This window comes from Polypterus senegalus, chromosome 7 (assembly GCF_016835505.1).
Source record: "Polypterus senegalus isolate Bchr_013 chromosome 7, ASM1683550v1, whole genome shotgun sequence".
Lineage (NCBI taxonomy): Eukaryota > Metazoa > Chordata > Cladistia > Polypteriformes > Polypteridae > Polypterus > Polypterus senegalus.
Window position 1 is genome coordinate 130810071 of NC_053160.1, and position 21819 is coordinate 130831889.

Below are 21819 nucleotides of genomic sequence, written 5' to 3' on the forward strand. Positions count from 1 at the left end.
TGCTTATGGAAGTGTATCATGGCACGGACAAAGGAGATTTCTGAGGACCTCAGAAAAAGAGTTGTTGATTCTCATCAGCATAAGCAAATAAAATCTATTATCTTTATTGTAAGCATAATTGTGTTTTATTTAAAAAATAAATAATGATAACAGCACTAATCTGGATAAGTCATAATCTCTGAATCAAAGGTAGTGGAATTTTGAAAAATTGATTGATTGAAAAGCATCTGACATCAAGATATCATGTATGAACAAAGATAACCCCTTTTGACCTGTTCCTAAGGTTGGTGTAAAGCAATTTTTTAAATAGTAACAAGTAAATGACCACTTTAGGCACCAAGGTTTGTGATCATTTGGGAGGGATGTGGATAATAGGATGTCAGATGAAGGTAATATGGATAAATTCAGTCTAGTAAGCAAGGAACAAATTGTATAAACGATCAAATCAGTCAGAAAAATTAGCTAAATATTAAAGGATGAGTGAACATTAAGTTACATCCTTTTACACTGTGTCTTTAAGTCACAGCTACATCAAAATGCATATTAATAGATGACCATGGCATTGAGCTGTGAGAAAAGACTTGAAAGACTGCACAAAAGAGGTAGTACATGAAGATTCATGCAAAGATGACAGACATTTACAGAAAGGGTATCAAAAGGAAAGGAATTAAAGAGCTCATCATAAAGAGAGAAAGAGAGAAGGTCAAGCAGGAAAAACAATCTCATTATTTACAGTTAGTTCACTCATTTCTGACAATTGAAGGGCAAAGGAAAGATTGAGGTCAAAGATGCATTCAGTGAGATGAGTGAGCTATTAACAAATTGGAATTCAAGAAGAAGGTCATTAAGACAACAGAGGGGAGTGCGTTACGCAGCTGAAAGACATGGGCACTTAGAAAAGCAGAAATGCTGGAAGTTAGAAGCTTTTGAAATTGTGTGTGAAACTGAATCAAGAAGTAAAGATTTTTTTACACAAGTACGTCTTGTTTATAGTAGCCACATGCAAAATGCTGCTAAATAATCGATTAATGAGGAACAAAGGCTTGGACACAAGATGAGCAAGTGTGGTGACCAAAGTATTCAACTGCAGAATTGAAAAAATGAGTATCAGTTCATCCTAAAATGTTTTTACCTAATAAAAAAGAAAAAAAAACTCAAGCTAGATGTCAAGGGAATAGCCACATACATTAAAAATTGGGAAACATGGATGCGCTAAATTGTCCTCCAAATAGACAGCCAATGATTGTGAAAATAAACTGTAATTTTAGTTTATATGTACAGTATACCAGTCATAATTTGTCAGTATTTTTTTACTAAATACAGCAAAGGGAAATTTAGCTTACATATTTTTAAGATTTTAATAAAGTTTAATTTACAATCAGTGTCTGTCAACTGAGAGATAACTGTGTTTAAAGGTAAGATTTTTTTTTTCTTTTTAACATATGAGTTAATAAACTGTGTGCTAAGAGAACCTAAAAAAGGGAATATATATGATCATGAAAAATAAAATTGTAAAAGCATTTAGATTGCCTGAAAGTATATATAATATTTATTTTAATCACTCGAAATGAATCAATACGATAATGTAATATGACACATTTAAAATGTGTGTGGATAGCTTCCACAATTTTACAGTTCTAGGTCTCTCTGGTTCATAAAATCTTATTTCACCTTTTAGTTTCTTAATCTCTTAATAGCAGAGGGCTTAGATAGTAAAGAGTATAATAAGCACTTAGATTTCTCTAGATGGCTCATTTTTTTCAACAAGCCTGATGATATAAAGATTTTGGTGACATGACACCCAAGAGGATTCAAATTTGCAAATCTTCATTTAATCAAATTAAAATATATAGGTGAAGTAAAACTAACCCTTTGTGATTCCACTAGATACTGACCTTTACAATACCTTATTCTTGATAAGGATGAATAGAATTGTAAGAGATGTAATCATTTCAGAGAGATTTATTTAACATGTTATATTTGGCTACTTAATTCATTTTTAGTATAAAAAAAGTTCAATTAATATTCCAGCTTGGAGGAACTTCATCCAACTGTGTAAATGTATCATAATTTACCGACTGCATGAGCCAATATACACATTTTTATGCATTTGCTAAAATCCTGCTATTCTTGTACTGCCAAATACAGTAAGTTTCTGATCATTAATGCCTGGAGAGTAGGCTTAAATATGTCATATTCACGCCTTTTAAAAACAGACTTGATCCTGTATTGATTTGCCAATGGCCAGTGTTTACTAATCTTGGCATCGTAGATTTAAGCAGCATAAAATTGAAATATCCAAAAAATCAACTCTTCTAACATTCTGTAGATTGAATCATTAACAAAAAAATGGCCGCCTTAGCCAGAGTAAACACATTATTTTTTATCTCATTATTCTGTAGAAAAGTACTGTAGGTATTTCACAAAGGGAACATAAATATGTGCTATATTATTAATATTTTTTTTCGCTGGAAGCAAAATTTGGAAGCAGATGGAATTTTGAAGTGTCCTGGACATTGTTACTAAGGCTGCTGATTTAATGTGAGCATGAATGCTATATCGTGGGCAATTCAACTGTCTTCTAAAGAACACTCTGAACCCTTATATGCTGCAATATCATATGGTGGATTGCTGGTTAAAGAGGAATTGCACTTAGGAATTATAATAATGTGCAAATCCCAAATATTATTTAATAAATTAAATGTTATCATATACAGTAGCATGGCATAAGCAAGTTCTCATCATGACATCTTACACATTTCCTAAAATTACACATTGAAAGAACAAAAATTTTAAAAGTGGAGTTGTAAATACTAGATGAAAAATGAAGCAATTTTAATTTTGTAATATAAATCTAACATCCATTCATATCTTTCTTAAATGTATTGTAATGAAATTCAAGGTTGTGAAGAGCTGGAGATTGTCCACGCTTCATCAACACAGATGCTAATCAGCATCAAGACTACACAGCTCATTACTTTTCATCATCATCATCATCACCACCACCACCACTACTGGTTTAATGTCTATTTTCAGGATTTACTCAGGCTAGGTGGATTTCCCCAAAATCTATGTCCTCTGCATTCATCTGTGCTTGGCATGCTTTTGGGCAAGACCCATACTTTTCATATTGTCCAAAAACCACCTTTAACTACATCTTCTTTAGCCTTCATCTAAGCCTCATCCTTTGCACTTCCATCTTGAAGCACCTCTTCACTCATTTATCCCCTGCCTTTTTGCTTCACATGCTCAAATTACCTTAGTCTGTGAACGAGGCAAGCAGGGCTGTGGAGTCAGTACACAAAAATCTGGACTCCTCAATTTATGGTACCACTGACTCCTACTCATCTGTTTCTAATTACATTAATATATTTACTATATTGACTGAAAGCATACAAGATACAAGGCATTTTATCATTTCCAAAGTGAATCATCAACCTAACCTGTTAGAGTTTGGAATTATAGGCTGTACCTATGTTATTTTGGCTTTTTTAAATTCTTTATTTTAAAGTTATAAACATTGACTAGCATTAAAAATGAGACAACTTACAAAAATAAAAAGAAGGTTGTATATTTATCAAAAGGCTAGAAGAAATAATAGATTAATTGAATTAGTATATGTCAAACTGGAAATTTTAACACATTTTATTACAATTTACTTTTAGTCAGAGTTGGTACATCTTTACTTACTCTGACTCTACTCCAGTAACCCGATAACTGCTTCTGACTCCAACTCTGACTCCGGCTCTGATACCATCTTCACAGCCCTGGTGGCAAGCAATGGCTATTGTGTATTGTCTACTGTGTGGTACTACCAAACAAAACCAAAAAGCCTTTCATGCTATAAAGTCATTTGGAAACAAAGCATGCTACTTGCAGAAGTAACTTGTTCGACTTAATCATGAAAATCTCGAAGCTTCACAAATTACATTCTAGCTTGTTTGTACAACAAAACCATAGGAACTCTATTGTCTTATTGCACATTGAATTGCTAAATGTAAGAAAGCTGACACAATTTGCTTGTCTTGCCTCATGTAATAGATAAGCACACTGAAATTCTAGACAAGTCAACTGCCAGAAAACTAAAACACATTCCTTGCTACACTCTCTTCGTTTACCCCCAACTTTAACAAACTTATAAAAATAAGACAAGCCCAGGTTACCCAGTAAAAAGACAAATGGACAGTAATTTTGACTCAGTATTAAACACCTGTGTGTCGAGTTATTTTTGGATGAGTACCATACTTACTTACTCTATTATGTGCACTGTATTTAAATGCTGAATATGTATTTACAGTTATTTGTTAATGTGTGACATTCAGGGGAAAGTTTTGGCTAATTTACGTTAAACTTACTGCTACTAAAGGGTCATCACTAAACATAAAACTGAGTCCTAAGAACCAGTGAACTAGATTATATTATGCCAATTTTAGATTTGACCAAAACTGCAATTTAAAAAATATTCAAAACGTTGAAACAAAATTATACCTAAGGCAAATCCTGGGTTGATAGGAAACGTTTGAGGATTCCCATTTCTTCAGTTTTTTTTCTGATTGCTGTCTACATCCCACCACTACACAACACACAATATAAATTATAAAACATAACGAAATGCAAATGTTTACATCTAGAAGGATAGTTTATTGTTGTTACGGACTTAAACACAGCAAATGATTGACATAATCATCATTAATATTCCTTCTTCTCCGGCAGATGTGCTAGTATATCAAATCATTGTTACATCCTGAACAAAAACTTTTACCATCTACTACGTCTACCACACCTTGTACAGTCAGATCACCTTTCGGTACTTGTGCATTCTGTTTACAAGCAGAGGAGCCAGAAGCAACAGTGATATACTGTTGGATTAAGTGTCATGATCAGATTTTCAGTTTAGATTTTTTTGTAACTTCTCCTTGGCCTCTTAGAGTTTTTTGAGGTCAATAACTCCCAAAGTAACAACTGTTTATGTATTTGGTAAGTTTTTAACAATGTTGAAAATAAATGACATGCTCCAGCAACTCCATTTAGTTTTTTCTACGCGTGCCAACATTTTGAGAGTTATTTGTTGATGGTTGCTATGCTTTTGTCTGGCAAGATCAACAGGAAGCTTGCAGCAAATTACACCATTGGGTCAAACTGTGTATTTCTTGATTGTCCAAGAAAAAACAACACAAACCTTTGTACTCATTCTCTATTGTTAATCAATTCCTGGTTATGAATAATTTTGTCCAGCTTTTTGACAGCAATTTTCAATTTAAGATTTGGCTGTGGTGCTTATTTTTATATTTGGGTATTGAAGTTACCCACACTGTTTGCTGACGACTCTTGATACGTGTTCTGAGCATTGTTTTGTCTTTCTGGGTTTTTGACTTAGTAACATCTCCTAATTCAAATTCTATTTAGAAGCTGCTGCCACCTTGTGCAGTCAGTACACTACAGAGGTAATGGAAAAATTAAAGGATTATATTTTTCTGGATGATTATAGAGTAATCAAAAAATGTGTGGAAGAATTGGTGTCTTTGAAAACAGTCTGCTCATTTCAGAATCAGTGACCTCCATTATTTACTGAAAGCTTTCAATAATGAATTTCAGGTCAACAATATGAGGACATAAAAGAAATAAAGGTATAAGCTCAGGAAAGCAAGTAAGAGTAGAATCAAAAGGTAAAGCAAAGGTTTTTTTTTTTGTTTTTTTAACTGTACAGCTCCCCAACAAACTGTGTACCGTACACTAAAGATGTCCCTAAATCAATTTCCTCATTGAAATTTCATTAAATGATTATATAGTACTATAATTTTACTAAAAATAATTTAGGCATGGCTTTTTACCCTACAACTGATGTTCTACGAACAAGGTTTAAATCTTACCTGTGACAGAATGTATATCTATATCTATATTTATGTTTTTCTTCTGAAATACTGAAAACTTTGCAGGAAATGAGGCAAATTGGATGGAAGGACAAATAAAGCACCTGGCCAAGAACAAAAACAAAATATAGATAACAAAGCTGAAAGGCACAATAACCATTTTTTCCTAAACTGAAATAATATTACCATTAGCTTAAAATGAAACACTTGTAACATAAAAGGCAGTGTCTTTATACAGGCGCTAATGAATCAATAACAAAGCATTCAGCATTACTTTGTATAGGGTGGTCCAGATCTGATTATGCAGATCCAGATCATCTAGATGACTTTGATTAAAGCGGGGATGATTCCAGTTTGGCGCGAAGACGATTCATCATGTCGTCAGTTCGTACACTTCTCGATGGTCCGGGATTTTTCGTGTGATTTTCTATGTAATAAACTTAATAAGTTATAGCGTAATGAAAATTACATAATTAGATCTGGACCACCCATTATATGCACTGACCAAAGTAATGTCTCGTCTTGCTTGTGTTTCTATGCATAAAAAACTGCAGAGTTTAAGATGTAATAAACAGTACAAGAAATGCACTTGTATAGACATAAACAGTGCAATCAAAGCAACATTTAAAAATGAAATAAAAACAACTGATAAGCAAAAGTTATCAGATTCCCTTACACCTCCACTGAGTCACACATTTTATGTAAGATAATCAATACAAAAGTGAGTTTGTTTCCCTATATTTTTACCACGAGTTATTCTAATTTTCCAACTCATACTACTGCTTCTTCTTCTTCTTCTTTTGGCTGCTCCAGGTAGTGGTTGCCACAGCAGATTATCTTTTTCAACATATTCCTGTCCACTGTATCTTGCTCTGTCACACCAATCACCTGAATGTCCTCTCTCAACACATCCTTAAACCTTCTCTTAGGCCCTCCTCTTTTTCTCTTGCCCCTGCAGCTCTATCATTAACATCCTGTTCCCAATATATCCAGCATCTCTCCTCTGCACGTGACCAAACCAACACAATCTCACCTCTAAGGCTTTGTCTCCAAACCGTCCAACCTGAGCGGACTCTCAAATGTACTCATTTCTAATTCTGTCTATCCTCGTCACACCCAGTGCAAATCTTAACATCTTTAACTCTGCCACTTCCAGCTCTGCCTCCTGTCTTTCTGTCAGTGCCACCATCTCCAACCCATATAAAATAGCTGGTCTTGTAGACCTTCCCTTTCACTCTTGCTGGTACCCGTCTGTCACAAATTACTCCTGACACTCTTCTCCACCCTGCCTGCACTTTCTCTTTCACCTCTCTTCCGCACTACTCATTACTCTGTATTATTCAAACCTGCTCCCTACTTTGATTAAAAATCACAATGTCATCAGTAAACATCATAGTCCACGGGGACTCCTATCTAATCTCCTCTATCAACCTGTCCGTCACCTACCACTGACCTCACCACTATCTCACTTCCCACATACATATCCTTTATCACTCTTACATATTTCTCTGCCACTCCTTACTTCCTCATACAATACCACAACTCCTCTCAAGGCACGCTGTCATATGCTTTCTCTATATCCACAAAAGCACAATGCAACTACTTTTGGCCTAATCTATACTTCTCCATCAACACCCTCAGAGCAAACATTGCATCTGTACTACTCTTTCCTGGCATGAAACAGTACTGCTGCTCACTAATCATCACTTCCCTTCTTAACCTAGCTTCCACTACTATTTCCCATAACTTCATGATTTGGCTGATCAGCTGTATCCCTCTAGTTACTACAGTTCTGCACATCACCCTTATTCTTAAAAATCGGTACTAGTACACTTCTTCTCCACTCCACAAGCATCCTCTCACTTTCCAAGATTGTATTTAACAATCTTCTCAAAACTCTACTGCCATGTCTCCTAAACACCTCCATGCTTGCAGATGTTTGTCAACTGCATCAACAGCCTTCCCATTCTTTATCCTCTTCATAGCTGTTCTTATATCCTCCTTGCTAATCCGTTGTACTTCCCGATTCACTATCTCCACATCCTCCAACTTTCTCTCTCTCTCATTCTCTTCATTCATCAACCTTTCAAACTATTCTTTCCATTTGCTCAACCCTCATTGCTTGTGAGTATAATTCCATCTTTATCCTTTATCACCCTAAACTACTGCTAATCTTTCCCAACTCGGCCCCTCTGTCTAGCCAATCTGTACAGGTTCTTTTCTCCCTCCTTAGTGTTCAGCTTCTCATATAACTCATCATATGTTTTATATTTAGCCTTCACCACCTCTCTCTTCACCTTACGCCTTATCTTCTTGTACTCCTGTCTACTTTCTACATTTCTCTGACTATCCCAGTACTTCTTTGCCAACCTCTTCCACTGTATACTTTCCTATACTCCCCCATTCTGCCACCAGGTTTCTTTGTCCTCTTTCCTTTGTTCAGATGTCACACCAAGCACCCTTCTAGCTGTCTACTGCTGTTCATATGAAAAGGCACACATCATAATTTCTTGGCAAAAAATTTAGTTCTAAAGAAAGTATCTGTATACATACAGACTGCAGCTGCTAGAATCCATGCAGCAGCCTTTTGCTAATCGGTTACAGGCAAACATAATCACAATTATATTGTATTTATATGTATATACAGAGGTGTAAAATAAAATTATTTGTGGCAACACTGTCAGATTGTGCCCATTATATGCTGTTAGGAAGAGGATGTAGAGGTTTTAGAACTAGAGACACCACATTATCTAAACTAAGTCAAAATTAACATAAGTATACTTCTTAGAGCTGCTGCAGTGATCTCCATTTCTCTATTCCTATGTACTGTATTTCTGTGGGCTCGCCCATTCCTTCATCTTCTAAACTAAATACAGTATTTTGTATGTCTTCATTAAACTTAGGCAAAGCAATGTAATATTAGTGTTACATTATTGATAATAACAGCAATGGTTTGATGGTTTAAGAACCCCAGGGAATGGGTCTCTTTGAATTATACAACAGAGTTGGGGGGAAGTGCCTTAAACCAGTTTGACAAATGTTTCTCTGCTAAATCTTTCAACCCCCATAGGAAAGCCAGGCTGCCTAACTGTCAAGCTTTGCCTTAACATATTGTGTTGGGGGATGGCAGGTGTGAAGATGTTCCATTTCCCCGTTGGTCTGAAGTATGGCTGTTTGGAACTGGCTTTAAGCCTTTAAGTACCATGGCGTCCTATTGGCTCTAGGGGTTGGACAGAGAATCTAAAAATGCATATTGTTATTATTAATGAATATTACCAATAATACATTGTTTAAATTGTAACTAAACTCCTGCTTGTCTTTTGCTACACCTAATTGCCTGAGGTTATAGATGTAGGAGGGAAGGTGGGGAGAAGTTATATACTATAATACCTTATAAACAGTGGTAAGTCATTGAGATTTGAGGCATTCTTGCAGAGGCTACATATTAATAATACAATAGGGGAAAGTAGAGCAAAATTATTCTACCAAGATAAAACAGTAACATAGCCAAACTCCGTCCCTGCCTTTCCCTTTGTGATGCTTAAAAGCTGGTTCATGCCTTTGTCTCTTCCAGGCTGGACTATTGTAATGCACTCCTCATCGGGATCCCCAGCAAGAGCCTTCAAAAGCTCCAACAAATCCAAAATAGTGCTGCAAGGATCCTAATGAGGGTGCAAAAATATGAGCATATTTCACCAATCCTTCGGTTACTTCATTGGCTCCCTATTCACCTCCATATTGAATACAAACTTTGTTTGCTCACTCACCAGTGTGTCCATGGAAATGCTCCACAATACCTTAAAGAGCTTATTATATTTCAATCCACTACAAGAAACCTTCGTCTTGCAAATACCTATCACCTTCGCCCCCCATGACCAAACTTCGTACAATGAGTGACCGAGCCTTTGCAGTTGCTGCTCCATGGTTTTGGAATGCCCTACCAGAGAACCTGAGAACATAGCAGATTGTGGGCTGTTTTAAAAAACAGTTAAAGACTTTTCTATTTAGGAAAGCATATTAACTCTTTTAGGGCGGATGTCGACTTTGTTGACAGTAGGGGGTTGAGGGCCAATGTCGACATCCTGAGATAGAGGGCGACAATCAGCTGTTAATGGCAACAAAACTTACTGTCACATCACAGACATTCCCTCTCTGCTTGGAGGAATGTTATACTTATTGACTCGGCAACTAATCCTTGCGTGTGTGTGAGTTGCGAAATGTAAACAAATGTAAACAAAGGCAAGATGGCATCGACATCTTACTAAGGAGCGAAGGGAGTGCAGAAAAGAAAATACTCAGCAGATGATGTTTTGCGCATTATCGCTGAGTCGGACTCTGATTTTTCAGAATCGGATTTTATTGACAGTGATCAGGGGCATCATGCATAACGCCATGTGTAGAATTCGCACTATAACATGACGTAAGCACAAAAGCCGAAATGTGTTTACTCACAAAAAAAATCCAGATGCGTAAATCGGTGTGTTCGCCCACTTCCGCTACATAAATCCCGATCAGCGTGAAAAGTAACACTCGTGCACGTGCCTGCTGTCCCGCCCCGTCTCCTCCCAGAATTATGCCTCTTTGAATATGCAAATCAATATAAATAGCTCTTAAGCTCAGTGTTCTGTGAAAAGGCAATGGCAAAAGCACGGGGGAAAATATAAGAATTTCAGCGAATACCAAGTGGAGGCAAGGGAAAACGTACTATTTGTTGGTTTAAACAGTGGTATAAACAACAAAAGGAAGTTGATCGAATGACATAGAGTGTCGGAGAAACTCAAAAGCTCAGGTCAGTGCCCGAAATAAAAAATTTTCAAATATCAAAGTCGCTGTGAAAAGGCGAGTCGTAGCCCACCATCTGAGTGTCATATGAAAGCTTATTAGGGTACAGAGAAAAAAAAGGCACACAGTGTGAAAAAAAGCAAGAAATGTCAACTTTACTCTTGAAATTTCCACTTTAATCATGTAGTTTATTTTGTCATTTCATCTTAAAATTGTTTAATTTACTAGTTTCTCAAATCCCATCGTAACTAAAGTAGTAGTATTTGATATTCTATGTGCTCTATGCGTGTGAATCATTACGTGATTCTTAAACAGGCTTTCTCTTCATCTGTCAGGACACAGAATCCATTACATTTGTGAAATTATAACTCTGAATAATTAAAATACTGAGAAGTATACGTGATATCATTTTCATGATGATAGAAGTTAAAGCATGTTATTAAACATGGGAACATGGTGGTACAGTGATTGTTCATGTCTCGACAGAATATGCCTGCTGCGCCATGCATGACCTGCGATGAAATGCTTTATTACAGAAGTACTGTCTTTTTCAAACATACTAACCTCCAACTCCTGTCCTTCCTTTTCTTCCTCCAAATAACCATTCGTCACACAATCAGTGTAATTGATGTTAAGCCATCTGTAAGCTTTGAACGCTATTTCTTCAAAACTTTTAAGGAACATTGAAATATCTTCGTAGTACATGTTGTGACAGATAGGGGGCACTGTCGTCCCCTTGAAACCTCAGATCAGATGCCAGACACCAGGTAAAAGTCCAATAATCGACTTTATTAAAGCAAGTAGTGCACAAAGCACCCTCAACTCCACTATACTCATAAATAAATCCACAATACAATTCTCAATAAATCCTCCACTCTCCCAGATGCATTGCCACCCTTCCTCCCAGCTCAGCTCAACCCTGGGATCTCCCACAGTCCTTTATATAGTTCATGACCCGGAAGTGATTCTGATCGCTCAGTCCACGTGACTTCCTAGCACTTCCAGGTCAGATCAAAACTCATTTTCTTCAACCCGGAAGCACGTCATTTCCTCTGTCCATGTGACTAGGACACACTTCCGGGTTGCAGGCAAAGCTCTCGTTGCTCCCCTCTGCACCGCCTTCTAGGGATCCCTGTGGTATCCAGCAGGGCTGTGGATGAAAACTCCAATGTCAATAATTCCCTGCTGACGTTTGGGGCACCTTCATGTTGCAGGAAGGGCTCCACCTAGCGGCCTGGAGGTATTGCCCGGGATGACTGGCCAGCCATAGTCCACAATGTTTAATTATTCTATCCATCTATCCTTCCAAAGTTGCGCCAATCCCAGTAGGAATACATCGTGAGGCAGGAACAATCTGTAAACAGATTGCCAGCTCCTCACTAGCACTGTGTCCTCACATATTTAATTATTAATAATATAGATTATTTAAATGAAGTTAAAGTTTTATCTGTATAATATAATAAACATATTTTGCTGCATTTCATCTTAAAAATTATATCGTCATCATATGTAAATACGCACTTTATAAAGTGGCTCAGGTTGTGCAATATTATAACTGTATCGCAAGTTTACAGTGAGGTAATTGTTCTTATAAGTACAAAGCATTCTACAAGGAGCACTTGATGGACTGATTGAGTGCATGTATAGTTCTTGGGATGAAACTGTTTGTGAACCGTGAGGTCCGAACAGGAAAGGCTCTGAAGCATTCGTTGGATGAGACCAGTTCAAATAGCGAATAGCTGAGGCAGTGTGTGCTTGATGCTGTATACCGATAATTCTCTTTCCGATCAGCTGCTGCTGTGATTCACACTCAGATACAGTGATATAAATACTCCGAGTGGTGCAGTGAGAGTAATATGGAAAAAGATGATCCGATGTGGCAACCCCTAACAGTAGCAGCTTAAAGAAGAAGAAGGTGCAGTGAGAGTAACAACGCTAAAGCAGCTATTGTATTTAGAATAGTTTGACCATTCTGCGGACCATTATATTGTTACAGGTTAATTACAATCAGATGCCTTAAACTAATAAACAATATGAGATTAATTTCAGTGTATTTATAAAGCTGCGTCAGGGATGTGAATCTGAAAAAGAAAGGGTAACCACACAGGAACAGTAGCACTGCTTTGACGCTGGGTGCTGCCAGTCTGCAAAACCGAGTGGAGAACTTGCGTACGACAGGGTATGAGGTACTGTAGATATGGGAGTGGCTTTACGCCAAGTTTAGGTTTTATACATAGCGATTTGAACGTGGAAGTGTTCTTACGCAACATTTCTGTGCATACGCACCGTTTATACATGAGGCCCCAGGAGATCAAGCAAGACAGTGAGGAGCCAGCATCAGCTGATTGGCTGCCAGCTGAGCGCATTCACGCATCCAATGCGCCTACAGCAAGGTTCGCGTGGGAGAAATACCCAGACATTGATCCGTGGGAGCCGAACTGGCTACCAGACTTCACAAGACAACAGATTACCAGCCACTGGACTACTTCAGTCTGTTTTTTTCCTGAGGCTGTTTTTCAGCTAATAACAGACGAGAAAAACAGGTATGCAGAGCAATTTTTTGAATCGCGGGATGCGCTTGCTCCGCATTCTCGTTTTTCAAAGTGGAAACTCACAACAAAAGACGAGATGAAGGGCTTTGTGGCATTGCAAATAGATTAGTCTGGCAATATAACTTCAGGGAGCATTGGTCCAAACGTGCTTTGTCCCCTGGTGGCTTTGGACAAGTTATGCCTTGTGATAGGTATTTACTGTTGCAAAGTTTTATTCACTTCTGTGATAACCAGAAGCAAATCCCAAGGGGTAAGCCAGGCTATAACCGCATGTATAAAGTTCAGCCCCTGCTGGACATTGTGGAGCCAACATATAATCAATTTTATCAGCCTGGCAGCGAGTAGTCTGTGGATGAATCAATGATAAAATACAAGGGACGCCTTTTTTTCCTCTAATATATGCAAGACAAACCCACAAAGTATGGCATAAAGGATTTTGTACTGGCAGAAGCAAACACGGCTTTCTGCCTGAAAGTAATTACATATACAAGAAAGCATTCCTTTCAAAGAGACAACTGTCTCACAATTTGACAACAAAGTCAGGTTGTGCTGGAGCTGCTTTAGGGCTATGAACATTTGAGTCATGTTGCGTACATGGACAATTTTTATGCATCACCAGAATTGTTCATGGAGCTGCAGAGCAGGGGAGTTGAAGCTTGTGGCACAGTGAGAGTGAACAGGAGACACATGCCTTTACAGTTGAAGCCAGACAGGCTGAAGATGAAAAGAGGTGACAATCCAGTTTTCATGCGGGCGGATAACTTGGTGGCATTGGCATGGAATGATGTCAAACGGGTGACTTTTCTCTCTACAGTTCACTCCAACAATATATGTGAGAAAGTTATTCGTTGAAAGGGAAACCCAGAAGGTAGGAAGATGGACAAGCCAGTTGCACCTGAGGAGTATAATTGTAAAATGGCAGGGGTTGATCGACTGCATCAGATGCTGGGGTCATATGCTTACAGCCATAAGTCCAAAAAGTGGTACCACACTGTGTACCATTGCATGCGTGAGATTGCACTTACAAATGGAGATATATTTTTGAAGCAGGCAAACAGTGACAGCACTATGACTGCGGCAGATTTCCGCAAGAAGGTGGTTAACAGCTTGCTGGCAGATTATGTTGCAGTGCCTTTGGCAGAATGAGGAAGGCCATCACAAAGAGCAGTGCCAGACAGGCTGACAGAGCGCCACTTTCCTGCAACATATGAGGACAAAAAGTACAAGCCTGACTGTAATGTGTGCAGCAACAGACAATTGAAAAAGAGGCCCCAGTGCAACACGTATTGTACGCAGTGCAATGTGGCAATGCATGCAATTGGCTGCGTTGAGTGATATCATACTTTGCAGGACTTTGCTTTGTAACATTTACAGCATGTGAAATCATATGGTATGCAGGCTCATACAATATGCAAAACAGTTACTTTTGTCAAAAAAAATATATTTTTTGTTGATTTGATATGTTAAACAATTGCTTTGTGTTCTTTTTTTTAAAAAAGTTAGTTTTTGGAAAAATATTTAGCCCTGGGAGAAAAGAAACAAAAACAAAATAGCCCTAAAAGAGTTAACAAAATTGCCTCTGATTATTGTTTAACTTTATTTTTATCTTGTGTCTTTGTTTAATTTTTGGTCAAGGTGGAGAGTACGAGGCAGGTATAACAGTCTATAATCTTGTGTAGTGTTACCGTTTACCCCTCCAGGTGGAATTGAAGAGTCGCATAGTGTGGGGAAGGAACGATCACCTGCTTTATGTAGCACTTTGAGGTTTACTACAAATGTAAAGTGCCTTATAAATAAAATGAATTATTATTATTAACAAGGAATTTTACCATCATGTCAATACGTCACACTATACAGAGTTGAATAACATATCTACTGATGTTTTATAAGTTTTTTGAAGTCTTTGTTAAGATTCTTAACATAAGAGTAAATGAGTAATATCTAAAGTACCTACGGCAAAACTATTGCTGAGCTATCAGGCAAGCCACAGTTCTGCTAAAGCTCTTAGTTATTTTTAAAGACACAAATGACAATTGCATTTATCTACCTGAAGTATCACATGTACATCTGGAGTACCTACTCACAGTCTAATTCTTTAAAGAGTTATAAATTGCTGAATTTTATAAAAAGAAATGTCAATTAAGTTAGCTCCCCTTTTATTAGCAACATTTATAGAAGACAGAGACAATACAATTTACCTCAAACTTTTCGCCAAGCATTAATTACTGTTTTTTCTAAGAAAAAACAAGGACTAATTACAATATGCATTATACAGACCAATCTCACTTCTAAATAATGATGTCAAGAAACTCTCCAAAGTTCTAGCTAGAAGGACTGAGAAAGTGCTCCCTTCGATAATATCACAAAACCAAACCAGATCTATTAAAGGTAGACACATAGCTTCCAATCTTCAATGTCTATTTAATGTAATATATTCACCCATAATGTCTAACACTCCAGATATCTTATTATCTTTGGATGTAGAAAAAGCATTTGATATGGTTGAATTGGACTACCTATTCACCACATTCCACAAATTTGGATTTGGCCCAAACATATGTGCATGGATCAAGCTACTATATATCTGTACAGAAGTTTCAGTTTGTATTAACAACATTATTTCAGACTACTTCAAACTAGAATGTGGTACTAGACAAGGATGCCCCTTTCACCACTGCTATTTGCAATTGAGTCATTGGCTGTTTACTTTTGAAATGCATCAAAGATAAAGGTGATTTTCAGAGAAGGACTTGAATATAAAATATCACTATATACAAATGATATGGTACTATATATATCAGACCCGTGAAATTCTGTGCCTGCAGCCCTATCTGCACTAGCAGAATTTCAAAACATATCTGGACTCAGAATTAATTTGAACAAAAGTGTGCTTTTTCCAATGAATTCTCTAGTAAACAACATTAGATTGGATACCTTCCCTTTTATTGCTGCAGATCAGTTTAAATACCTAGGGGTAAATATCATGAGTAAATATAAAGCTCATTCTCAAAAACATTTTCCTGTCTGCTTGGAAAAACTTAAGACGTGCATAGATGGTCTACCCTCCATCTTACTTTAGCAGGGAGAATTAATACTATCAAGATGAATATCCTCCCTAAGCTTCTGTTTCTATTTCAAAACATCTCCATATACATTAACAAATCATGTTTTTAAGAAAGTAGATTCAATCATAACTTTATTTATTTGGAATTCAAAATATCGATGCATCCAAAGGGCGACCCTACAATGACGTTAAATCAGAAGGTGGCATGGCTGTACCAAATTTTCAATTGTATTACTGGACAGCAAATATACATGCTTGAATTACCTTTCAGAAGCTACATTGGATATTGACACAAATAGATTAACATACACTAGCTTGGCCTGCAATAGAAATTAAATCCTGCATTATTTCTTTATACAGTATTTCCCGCTTTGAATATGGAACCAATATAAGAAGCACTTCAAGTCAGATAATATTTTATCTGTGGCACCTCTACATAACCACCTTTTCCACCCTCTCAAACTTTTTAATGTTTGGAAAACGTATGGGGTTAAATCATTCAGAGATTTGAATATAAAATGTCTTTGCATCATACAAACAATTACACTCCATATTTAGTTTCCTATCAACATAATTTTTCCACTATCTCCAAATTAGAAACTTTCCTAAATGAAATCTGCCCAGTTTTCCTCAATTCCCACCTATTTCTATTCCAGAAGAAATATTGATCAGTCTTGAAGATTCAGACAGCATTTCTATAATTAAAGTCCCTTCCTTTTAAAGATCCAAGAGTACAGTTGGAAAAGTACCTGTCACACAACATTTCAGAAAAAGAGTGGAAGGCAGTCATGCACAGAATTCACTGTAACTCAATATGTGAAAAGCATTCAATTATTCAACTTAAAATCTTTTATTAAGCACATCTATCTCGTTTAAAATTGTCTAAAATATTTCCAGGGCAAGATCCAACCTGCGAACGTTGCAATCAAGCTCCAGTCTCACTAGGCCACATGTTTTGGTCATATACCAAATTAACCTCATTCTGAACCAAATTTTTTAAATGCCTATCAGACAGCCTTGGTGTCACAATCACTCTTAATCCATTAATAGCTGTGATTGGTGTACTTCCAGATGGGTTTAAAGTGGAAGAAGAACAAACAAACTGTAATTGCCTTTACTTCATTATTAGCATGCAGACAAATCTTGCTCAAATGGAAGAATTCTAACTTACCTCTTTTAAGTCAGCGGGTAACTGATGTTATATATTATTTAAAATTGAAAAAAAAAATTCTCATTTAGAGGATCTTTTCAAAACTTTTTTAAAAACTGCCAAGATCTAATCATAACATTTTAGAATATGCATTTATATTGGGGAGAAAGACTTCTTTCAGTCTTTACTACTCTCAAAGGTTTACTCTGGCTGTTGGCCTTCCTCTCTTTCTCATGGGTGAGGTTGAATTGAATTTAGTTTTGTTAATTTGAGTTGACTGTATGGAATGTGTGGTCTATGGCTGGCTTGTCATCCCAGCCAATATCCCCAGGCTGCCAGATGGAGCTCTCCCTGCAGCATGGAGGTGCCCCAGATACCAGCAGGGAATCATGGATTATGGAGTTTTCCCCTACAAACCTGCTGGATACCCCAGGGGCCAACAGAGGACGCTGCAAGGAGGCCCAGAGAGTCACATGTGCCCTATAACCCGGAAGTGCGTCATAGGCAAAGTGACAGCGGAAGTGACGTGCTCCCGGGGTGAAGAAGAAGGACTTTTTATCTGACCCGGAAGTAATAAGGAATCATGGACTAAAGGACTGTAGGAACACTTCTGGGTCAGGGAATATAAAAGACAGAGAAAGACACCAGAGCGTCGAGCTGGGCTGGGTGGAAGGGTGGCAACGCGTCTGGGAGTGTGGAGGATTGATTAATGTAGTATTGTGAATTTATTTATGAGTATTGTGGAGAGGAGGGTGCTTGGTGCACTGTTTGTGAATAAAAAGTCAACTATTTGGACTTTTATCTGGTGTCTGACGTCTTGGACAAGGGTTCAAGGGAGCGATAGCGCCCACTATCTGTCACAAATGTTACATGCTTTTAATAAATTCAATTAAAGATAAAAAAAAATCTTTAAAGAGTTGTCATTGTGATTCCACTCAGAAATACTGTCCCCAAAATAAACTTATAATGGCACACAAATGCATCACAACTTTTTTTACTGATGGAATCCAATAAAATGACATTGTATTTCTCTTTTAGTGATCTCTTAATAAAAGAGGAAATGTTTCTGCTTTAGCTGGAAATGGGCACAAATCATTCCTGCATTTGTAGTCAAAATAAATAGGTTTCAAGTATAAACATTTGTACAGGGTGGAATTCATTTCAGTTTTAGCTCTTAGTCAATGCTTTCTTATATTTTCACAAAGTAAAAAAGCAGAATATAAAATTCAAATTTGCATTATTAAACCCTCATCAAACATTGACTTACTGAGTGATGCATGCCAGTTCCCACCATAAAACACATGAGATAATTTCAAATGCTTTATTATTATTCTTTTTTTACACAAATTTTTTTCTTTCATATTCTGTAATGGGTTGCATATTAATTATCCATATCACTAGTTGGCAAGTATAAAAAAAATGAATAAATGTGCTGCCGATTTGTCTGTTAGTGACAGACGGACAAAAAATGCAAAAGAGCAGCATGTGGTATAAATGCCTAACAGGTCCTAACACTAGCTCAAAAACAGTAGGCTACCATCAAAATTACATTGCACTCACAAGAGCTTATCCCCTCCACTGACTCTAATACAATCAAAATGAATGTGTATGTTTTTAACTAGCTTCTCAATGAGTTTCATAAAACCACAGTCCTGAAAAGAAAACTTAAACTGACATCTTTTAAACAACGTGAACACTTTGCATAACAGAACATAACTATAAATGATGTTGTCCTCATCAAGTCCTATTTTCCCTGTATTTATTAACATATACTAGAAACGTTTATTCTGGGGTGGCATGGTGGTGTAGTCTAAAGACATGCAAGTTAGGTGCATTGGTGATCCTAAATTGTCCCTAGTGTGTGCTTGGTATGCGGATGTGTGTGTGCTTGTGCCCTGTGGGGGGTGGCACCCTGCCCAGTGATTTGTTCCTGCCTTGCGCCCTGTGTTGGCTGGGATTGGCTCCAGCAGACCCCCGTGACCCTGTGCTAGGATATAGAGGGTTGGATGATGACTGACTGCCTGACTGACGTTTATTCTGATGATTGTTATGTTTCAGCCATGGTTGCTTTCCTGGCTTAAATGTAACCTTTGATTATTTCAGCTTTTTTGTTTTACTTTATGTATAGCATTAATTCTGCTTTCATTTTGCTTATTCTGCATTTAGTTATTTGATGTTATGTTGTTTATTAATTATTTTTCTTTTTTGGACAATGGTTTACTGAGTCACTTCACTGTCTTTCTGATTAACTTTTGTTTTTTCACTTAGAATGTGCTGGTCCTTTTAATCTATTCCTCTTCTGGTCATGCTTGCTTGAATTTAACTCTTTGGCACACAGCCCCTGTTTCTCTGGCCATAACACATAGAGATTCCACAAATGTAATTCTTATCTTCCAAATTTGCTGTGTAAATAAATGAGTCTCCATATAATATGTGACAATTACATCATGGGTAAAATTTGCCAGATATCTGAGTAGCCCAAGCAGAACACAGAAGACAGAAAAGGAGAACAACTAAAAGATGTACTGAAAGTTTCACTCAGGAGGTCTCCTAAGCAGAACTTGAAGTGGAACCTAATAATTACACGTCCTGTCTATTTTTATTGGTTTCTAGGTCCTTGTTGTGATGCAGAGCTTTCAGCACATAGTTATATGTATATAGCATCGAAGAGAGAAGGATGTTTGGTCTGACTTTTGAACTAGCTCATATTACCTACATTGTATCGATGAGCAGGGTTGTTGGGGATCCCCCTTATTTTAAGCACTCTGATAGATTGGGGAGGTAGGAGTGTTATAGTCACAAACTAAGGTGTCACTACATAATTATTTACTGTCAGTACTCAAGACCCTTAAACAGAAAACTGCCAGTATATCATACTTGCCCACTTCAACCACAGACCCATACTATTGACATGCAAAACTAGACATTTTCCAGGTTTTAAATTTGCCTGCCAGACCAAGGACATGAAGCCCAAAAGGTACACATGCCCTCCTTTTGCCAGACATCATCAGTAGCTGTACTAGAAGAATCTGAAGAGGTAATAAATGCCATTTTTGAACATCTAGATTTCTTAACTGTTTATGCTCATATGAACATTGCAGCAAAGAAACAACATTTTTATGAAAAAAACTCATCTTGAAAAGACAGTATTGATAACTATGCAAATAGTACACATGATGGGAGTAATTTCATAAGGAGCAAATACATAATCAACAATTTAATGAGAAAACCACAGATTTTGAAAACGTTCCCCCAAAATACTCATCAGAAAAATAGTATTCTTTTGCACCAGTTATGTAAGATATTTTGAACAAAAGTCAGTTAGAAAGTTAATTAAGGCACATGACACAGGAGATAATATAACATTAATTATGCGTGGGAAGTGAATTTGCTGAAAGAAAATTCATTTAATGAAAATAAAAGCAGTAACAAAACTTGAAATTCAAGCAAACACTGAATGAACTTGTTTTGTTTAAATATATCAAACTGCGGGAAAGTTTTCTTTTTCTTGTCAACTACTTTTTTTCTTAAAACTCTGATGATGGGAGCAAAGAAAATAAAATTCAACACTCTACTTGAGTTAATTATCCTCTGCAATACTGTAATTATTTTATCATAACACCATTTGCAGCGTTTATGTGAACAAGCACAACTACACCAACTTACCTGTTAATTCACAGCCCAGTAACTCCATCCGGAGTGTACAGTGTCTCCTGCAGACTTGGGGGTATACTCGAATATACTGGGCTTCCACTGGGGGAGTGAAGGAATTAGCGAATGGAGTATTGTTGTCAATATTGCCACGGAAAATCTGGAAAACAACAGACACAATTAAGTTAATAGATAGATAATAACACTGCATCCTCTGCTAAAAGGAACATTGTATAAATGCAACACACTTGTTACAGTATCAGTATTTCCTGGGCTTGCCTTGTAATACATAGGTTAACTGCATGGTAGAATCTCTTGAATTTGATGGCATCATTAGCTTTCAAATTTTAATTATACCAATCTGTGACTGAAGTAGCTCAAAATATTTAACAATGTTCATATTTTGTTAATTAAAAACAAAACATCTTTAGCTGAGCACTCAAAACATATGTTGTACCAAAACAGTTTTCTTAGGGATGACATTTCTGAACCATCTAACATTAAAGCAACATAAAATAAAAATGGGTCTGGCTTCCACTCCATATTGGGTGGTTATGAATTCACAGCATGGTTGGAAGTATTTTTCTTTTAAGCATTTTAATGTTGGTTTAGACACAACTGAAGTATAGCTTATCAAAAAAATCAAATAAAGCTAAAAACCCAGCCAAAACATGTGGCTGTCTAGACATAAAAACAACTGCCACTGCAATTTTTCTAATATATTCTGGCAGCGCAACTCATACCAAAGCA

At 37.0% G+C, this 21819-nt stretch overlaps 1 protein-coding gene across 8 annotated transcripts in view; it reads right to left on the minus strand.

The window, feature by feature from the left end:
• Window positions 1-21819, minus strand: part of LOC120532859 (EGF-like repeat and discoidin I-like domain-containing protein 3) — a 939662-nt gene that overhangs the window by 236226 nt on the left and 681617 nt on the right. For all 8 annotated transcript variants that reach the window (XM_039759297.1, XM_039759296.1, XM_039759295.1 and 5 more), the window contains one exon: window positions 21085-21229. In XM_039759297.1, coding sequence (XP_039615231.1) covers window positions 21085-21229 — 145 coding nt within the window. The remainder of the gene's footprint in view (window positions 1-21084; window positions 21230-21819) is intronic.